At 33.1% G+C, this 7,500-nt stretch overlaps 2 protein-coding genes across 2 annotated transcripts in view; one reads left to right on the top strand and one right to left on the bottom strand.

Annotated features, from left to right (window-relative positions):
- Positions 1 to 7,500, top strand: part of LOC144974592 (universal stress protein Sll1388-like) — a 128,403-nt gene that overhangs the window by 64,548 nt on the left and 56,355 nt on the right. The gene's annotated exons all lie outside the window — the stretch shown is intronic.
- The window catches only part of LOC144974587 (protein SEC13 homolog), a 16,813-nt gene that overhangs the window by 9,003 nt on the left and 310 nt on the right, over positions 1 to 7,500 (bottom strand). The window contains exons 2-7 of the mRNA XM_078917601.1: positions 4,644 to 4,688; positions 4,165 to 4,280; positions 3,084 to 3,235; positions 2,368 to 2,501; positions 1,659 to 1,786; positions 286 to 433 (exon numbers count right to left, since the gene is read on the bottom strand). Coding sequence (XP_078773727.1) covers positions 286 to 433; positions 1,659 to 1,786; positions 2,368 to 2,501; positions 3,084 to 3,235; positions 4,165 to 4,280; positions 4,644 to 4,688 — 723 coding nt within the window. The remainder of the gene's footprint in view (positions 1 to 285; positions 434 to 1,658; positions 1,787 to 2,367; positions 2,502 to 3,083; positions 3,236 to 4,164; positions 4,281 to 4,643; positions 4,689 to 7,500) is intronic.

The raw sequence follows: 7,500 nt of genomic DNA, 5'->3' as shown, positions 1-7,500 counted from the left end.
TTCTTCTTCTTCTTCTTCTTCTTCTTCTTCTTCTTCTTATTATTATTATTATTATTATTATTATTATTATTATTATTATTATTATTATTATTATTATTATTATTATTATTTAAGTATTAATAAGAATTAAAAATTCGTAATTTTCAAAAAAAAAATTTGTATTTGGTCATGAAATTTGTCTAAAATTCGTAAAATTACGAAAAATTCGGCATGTATGGGATTTTCATCGACGAAATAGGAGGAGTCGGCAAAACCTGAATTAAACAATTCATAGAGTTAAATTACCTGTGAACAGGAGGCAATGACAGACTTTGAGAGACCAATGGATGGAGCCCATGCTACATCTCGGACCCAGTCACTGTGACCACTACCAGGACCGCTATCATGACTTTCGTGGAGTTTTTGTTCTTCTACCCACTGGCCATTGTCCTCTCTAAAAATTAAAATAAATAAAAGATGAAATGTTAAAAGATTAATTAAACATTTAAAAAAAAGAAAGAAAAAAAAGCAGTCCATCCAATCTATAACGGGAGTCCCGATAGCTCAGTTGGTAGAGCACATGCAAAGGGACAGAGATCGATCCCAGGTGTAGTCGAGAGTTTTTTCTGACTCCCCTGTCCACCCAGCAGTGAATGGGTAGCTGAGTGTTAGATTTGATGGAAAGTACTTTGCGATAGACTAGCATTGATTCTTATCCAAAGGATAGCAAGAAATTGCTATTGTCCGTTTCACGCTACAGAAACCGGGATGAACTCTGGCTCCATGGGCCGAACGGCTCTGAAGGACTACTAAGATCCATAGCGCTTTATGGAGTCGGTAGTTTACCCTGATTCTTAAGCATTGATCAAACAGTAACAATTGGATTCAATAGTCTGATGTCAGGTCGCCCAGCAACGACGGCCACCGTGGTTCTAAACAAAGAAAATCGGCACTTTTTATTCTTCATGCTGGCTAGAACTTTTAATATGTCTTGGGTTCAGAATGTGTAAAAGTCAAAACATGATCAGATTTATAATGTTTTTTTTCTCTCCTCTGGATATGCTTGTCGGAGAAATATTTCATAAGGGCACCCGCCATTGTTCCGATAGTTTAGAGCCAGTTACTAAGTTACAATGCGTCATTAAAGGTGAAGTGACGTTACGACTGTTGAAACGTATTACTAACTACCCATTTAATAGGAAATTAGATCTAAGAAGAACAGTAACCCAATCACAGCTGGGTAGGTCATAAAATAATCAACTTCACAAAAACTCAAAATTTGGTCCATTTGCTCGGTGAGTAGAGTGCTCAACCAATTGATCTATGGACCACAAACTGGGTGACTAAACTCTTTTTTAAAGTTTCTACCCAAACTGTGAGCTGATTAGACAGTTATACATCATTTTCTCTCCATTCGAAATTGCTAGGGGCAGCGTGGATCAGTGGTACGGTCTTTGCTTCCTACCCGAAAGGTACCGAGTTCAATCACCCGCCGCTGCGTTGTGTGGCCTTGAGCAAGTCACCTCGCCCTAGCTCACTTTGCAGCGCTGCTCTGCGGCTGACGCCTGGGTTATTCCAGTCTTCCCTTGGAATGGACCCTGAAGACAAATTTCCCCTTGGGGATGAATAAAGGGAATTTCATTTTTTATTATTATTTAGTTTCATTCAACTAAACTTGCCTCCATATCTTGACTAGGTTATCACATCCTCCAGACACAAATCGTTTGACACCTTGCTGCTTGGCACCTTGTTCAAACAAAGCATTTGGGGCAGTGGCAGGGGCCCAGCTTACAGCGTTACATCCCACCTGTGTGTTTGAGACAAAGAAAATATCAGCAAGAGTTCAGTCATATTATAATATTTCAGTCAATTTCAAATTGCGAATTGTAATTAGAATATTTATGGGGGACAAATGATCCAGAATAAAATTATTTTTGATAAAAAGTCATTATTTCAAACATGTCAAGGTCTTAAACCTGAGACTTTAAAGACATTCGGATTTAAGACTGCCAAGCTGAGGATAATCTTTAATTTTGATATAATATGAATATGAAACAAACATCTCTTGGCAGATTTTCAAGTGAAGTACATGAAATTCCTTTAATATTATTCAACTTGTATATATAATAGTCACGAAGTCGATATTTTTTTTCAGGAAAAGAGGCTATAGGGAATGAGATTAGCGGAAGAGTAGTGCATAACGTTGATTATGATATGCATTTCTGTACAGAAATATGAATAAAAAATTTTGTATTTGGAGCACATGGCTTGTAGTTGGTTTGTTTACAAATAACTTCTCCCCTGTGACGTCCAATCAAGGGACACTACTCTTCCGCTAATCTCATTCCCTATTTGTCTTACACAAGTTATTTCTTGAATACAACTTACACTGTGAGCCTCATTAATTGTCTGTGTGTCCCAAGTACCATCTCCAGTGCTTGAGATGATAGAGATACAACCATCAGAACTTGCACAAGCCAACATCAAACCATATTCATGAGGTGCAAAACTGACTGAATTCACTGTGGAAGAGAGGAATGGGGATGACAAAAGGGTTGCATAATTACCAAAGTCTCTGTAAAGAACTATTTCAAACTTTTGATCTTGTATAATGTATTTCATGAAACTGCCACCCATTTCAAGTCTTTTATGTCATTTTATCTTGTATGGGCGAGTCATTATTTCTTTATGTCATGGACAAAACTGGGGGTAAACTGGAAGTTATGATATAAAATCTGCCGCATAAAATGATAAGCTTGAAAATTAAAGCGAGTTCCAGCTTTTACCAATAACTTTGACACAATGATTTTACTCCACTACACAATAAATAATAGATATTTTTCTATAATAATACTGCAAGGTCTCTGAGTATATCATCAAATTTACAGAGAAAATACTCACTTCTATTGCTATTAAAACAGAATGCAAATCAATATTTTATTTATCATGCTAAATCTGATGACAATTACCAAACATGCTTGTGTTGCATACACTACATAACATGACCCAGTCTTGAAATTGGAGGATTTCAAAATTACTATGAGACAAGATTATCACCATCCTAAATATTCTTTTGAATACAATTATTTTATAACATTAATTACCTGATGAACTGTGATGAGAGTATTCGTACAACTTTCCCCAGGTCCCATTTGTTTCTTTCCACAATATCACCTTTCTGTCATAGCCACAGGAGGCCAACATGCTGCCAAACATTGGGTGGGCCCAAGCTATCTGCCATACAGGACCTTCATGCCTAATAAAGGAAGCGTCAAAGGATATATTACATCAGACTTGCCAAATTGAAAACTTAAAATTTAGTAATTTCTTCTTCTTCTTCTTCTTCTTATTATTATTAGTATTACTAAGAATTAAAAATTCGTAATTGTCCAACAAAATTTGTATTTGGCAATGAAATTTGTCTAAAATTCGTAACATTACGAAAAATTCGTAAGATTCGGCATGTATGTTACATTATACAAATCTTCGACCTTATCACATGTATGTCTTATGAAATGCATTAATAAATGGTTAACTTCTGACAACTAGAAGTTAAAACAAGTTTGACTTTTTTCTTTTCTTTCTTCTTTTTTTTTAAATATGAGATTTTCCTGATTTCCTTTTAATTTCAAATCGATTGACGGCAGTTTAAAGTGGGATATTTGAACCTATTTATCTTTAAAAAAAAAAAAAAAAAAAACCCACCAAAGAGCTAATTTCACAAAGCAGAATACCAAATAGTGTGAAGTCATTAAATTACAAACAATTACATTTGGTTAGCTTAGCATTTTTTGTTTGTTTCTCTTATTTCCTTGTCTCTAACTCTTATAATTTCTAGAGCTTTTCTCAAACATCCCCTTTCTAGTGCAGTAATTTTACTTTTATATCACAAGTATTGACGTTTAGAAAGATCCAAATGTCTTCCTGCTTTATCATTTTTCTACTGTAGCTAGCTGTCAGTTAACATTGCACAAAGTATTTCACCATGAATCATTAATACCTAAACATTTTCATATCACAACACCCTACATAGAGTTTAGAAATGAATGATTAAAATGAAAATAACTTGAAAATGTTATCATCATAAAAAGATAAACAAATATTCAAATTGTCAAATCTCTCATCAATCCATATAAAAAAAAAGTTATTATTACAACAACAAAAAAAAGATATCTAAAGACGTACCCTTGTAAAGTGGCAATAAGACTTTCTTGGTTGTTGCTTACATCAAATACTTTAATCAGTCTGTCAGATGAACAAGTTGCTAATTTTGTGCCGTAGTAATCAAGCTGTGCATCATGCTGAAATGAAAAATTATGTAAGACCACTTAAATTATATCTATTTATTCAATTTATTAGCACTAATTACTATTATTATTATCATTATCGAACATATCATCATTATAATTACAAAAAAATGCCTTAATTACAAAAGTCAATCACAAACATATATCCTCTATGCACCGTACATCATTATATCATTATCACTAAATTAATATCATTAAATAATTATTATCAATACTGTAAATAATATTAATCTATTATTTCTCAATTTCTGTAATTAAAGTACATTAAATCTAATTTAATGACTTTGATTAATTCCCAGCCACAGACACGTGACAAGATATTTGAACATGCTTACGTATTTAAGTTTAAAAACTTACAATCATATCCTCATGGGCCGTATCGACCGAACTGATGACGGACACCTGGAAAGATTAAATTGAGTATTTTAATTCAGAAAAAGTGAGTGGAGCAGGCACTTATGTTAATAACAACAACAGATGAAGTGAGTAAAAAAGTGCCAAAGACAATAATAGAGAATAAAAATTTTGCGGCAGTGATGAGGGTTTGAACCCGCAACCGTACCAGTAAGGTCGCGGGTTCAAACCCCTATCACCGCCGCGAAATTTTTATTCTCTGTTGTCTTCTGGATCTTTTCTACTCACTTCATCTCTTGTTGTTATGATTATGAGTATTTTAAATTGTATAGAGGTATCCATAAATATAATACACTTGCAGGTCTGATAACCAAATGCAATCATGGGCTTGATTTAATATATTGTTCTCATGGTCCATATTTTATGTTGCTTTGACTTTGAGCGTATTTCCATCACAACAATGAAATCAAGACAATTTGAGTTATCAGATCTGCAAATAAGTACACGTTTGCATTGATCAAACCTCTGACCAACAACTTTCAAAATCAAAATTTTTTTAAAAAGAGGTTCTCAAATTAGATTTTGAAACTCTTCCGACACACATCGTTGAGACTTTTATATTTGATGATGGTATAAGTAGGTAGTTTAGTGAGCAGCAGCAGTGGCAGTCAAATTTTGACCCAACTCGCCCATAGAAAAGTGGTGACTGGAAATTGCCGTTCGCGTTTTGGGGGGTTCAATTAAAGATGCATAACTTCGTTATAAAGAGGAATATCGCAGATATTTTGGTATCATTATTTTCGTCTTTCAATTTCCCTTTAAATGGTGCCAATTAAGGAAAAATCCATTAATAATTCCAGAAGTTATATGAAGTTAAAATTTGGCAATTTTCAAATGCATTTATTTTTTTATTTACCGCGTGTTTTTTAAAATTTAAACGCTTGTTTTTAGAATAACATCTAAACTTTATTCATGCCAAATTTCAGGGCTCTATATCGATGCGCAGACACCTTTTAACTCTGCGCCGAAATGCCTTGTTTACATTATCTTCTCACCATGGCTACCAGACGATATCGATATTCATATCGATATTTTAAATTTAGTTATGTATTATGTTAAATTTAGTCCATAATATTTTCAGTACTATTATTTACTATGTTTTTATTTTGAATACATACTTTCCAACTTTATTTATAGGCATTTTATAGTTTTTGTTTTAAAAGTTTGTATATTTCTTCTCTTTGTGAAATCCGATATTAATAATATCGATATTTTAAAAATATCAATTGCTTTAATTTTATTTTACTTTGCCATCAAGTCATCAAGTTTCTTTCCCATATGTTTAGATATGTTTATCAGTTGTATCCATATTCTAAAGGACTTAGCCTTAATAATTATTTTGGTAAGAAGTTGTATTAGTTTTGACACCCCCATATTTTGAGAGAGAAGGGGGGGGGGGGGAAATAAAATTATATTAAATGTCAGTTCAAATGATTTAATAGCAATAAACCCAAAGTGGTTCAGCAGAATTTTTTAAAGTATTAAAAGCCAGAACTTTCCTCCTAATTATAATAGGGAATCTGTTTCAATTTATTTGAACTTTTTCAATCTACCATTTTATTTATATGCAATTAAATTGCCATAGGTAAAAATAAACTCATTATGTCATTTCACAACATGTTTATATCTTTTCATTTAAATACTCTCAAACCCTTTTTGATTCTCTATGTATTAATTCAAAGAGGGGAATTATTTGCAACTGTTTCAGTGAGATATTGGGGATAAATCCAAAAGTGATATAGCAAATTGTTTCTTACGTCTAGCCGAGTTTTTGATTATGTAACATTTGCGTCATATTATGTAATAATGTGTTAATTTGAAATGTTTATCTTCCTCTTTATTAATGTAAATGCGTTGTCCTCGATAAGACGAACATTTTGGTATACATGATAAGAACTCCATAATGACTGTTTTAACAATTTTTTATTAACATCACGCGATTTCAGTCACAACTTTGCAATGGTAATTTTGGGGTAAAAATCGGTCTGAAATTTCAGACTTTGAACTGCCGTAACTACATTTCTAATGATAGAAACAAAATTCAAACTATTTTGTAATCTGTGTTGCCAGCTCTTTCATATGACATTGGTTTCAAGTGTGTGAGGTACATTTAGAATTTCTATTAAACTCCCTAGTATAAGAGACAAAGGGATGACTGGCAGTGTATTACAGGACCTTACTAATGCTAACACATATTAAAAAATAGTAATATGTTACCAAAACCAATCAATTTCTCAGTTCAAGTCTTTTTAGGACTAGGTTTTAATTTTTCTTTGGGTTAGTTAAGGAAATATTTGGGTCATTTTCCTTAACACTCGATGCTTACAGAAAGCCTCCCAATTTTATTATTAAACCGCAGTGGCTAAAGATGGTTCTCGGGGCTGTTTTTAGTCATTTATTACCTCGTTCAACCTTTACCAAGAGTCGTAGGCTAGGCCGGTAGGCCTATAGTCTAAACAGCCTACATCATGCTTTGGAGTCTCTTTACCTTTACTGTTTGAGTTTGATTTTGATGTAGCTTATCATAAAAGCTTTATTTCTCGTCCTCACTCTTGTCTTCTTGTGAGGCATAACAAACAATTACTGTCAATTTAGCATATTTTGAGTTGAATCTTGCATTGAGCAAACTTTCTTCCAATTATGTCTGTCATTGACATTTGCTTCCTGATTTTTTGGTATTAATAATTAATATGATAGACGAGTAATGCCGTTTCATAAATTATTCTTTCACATTGTCCAAACTACATTTATTTGGGGTGAAGTCAAAGTTAGTTTTTAAAACAAAAACTGACTACTGACC

The sequence above is a fragment of the Berghia stephanieae genome, chromosome 6, assembly GCF_034508935.2.
Source record: "Berghia stephanieae isolate SIO BIC M18660-M18661 chromosome 6, UCSD_Bste_1.3, whole genome shotgun sequence".
NCBI lineage: Eukaryota > Metazoa > Mollusca > Gastropoda > Nudibranchia > Aeolidiidae > Berghia > Berghia stephanieae.
The sequence above is the reverse complement of the archived record's forward strand: the minus strand, read 5'-3'. Positions and strand labels throughout refer to the sequence as shown.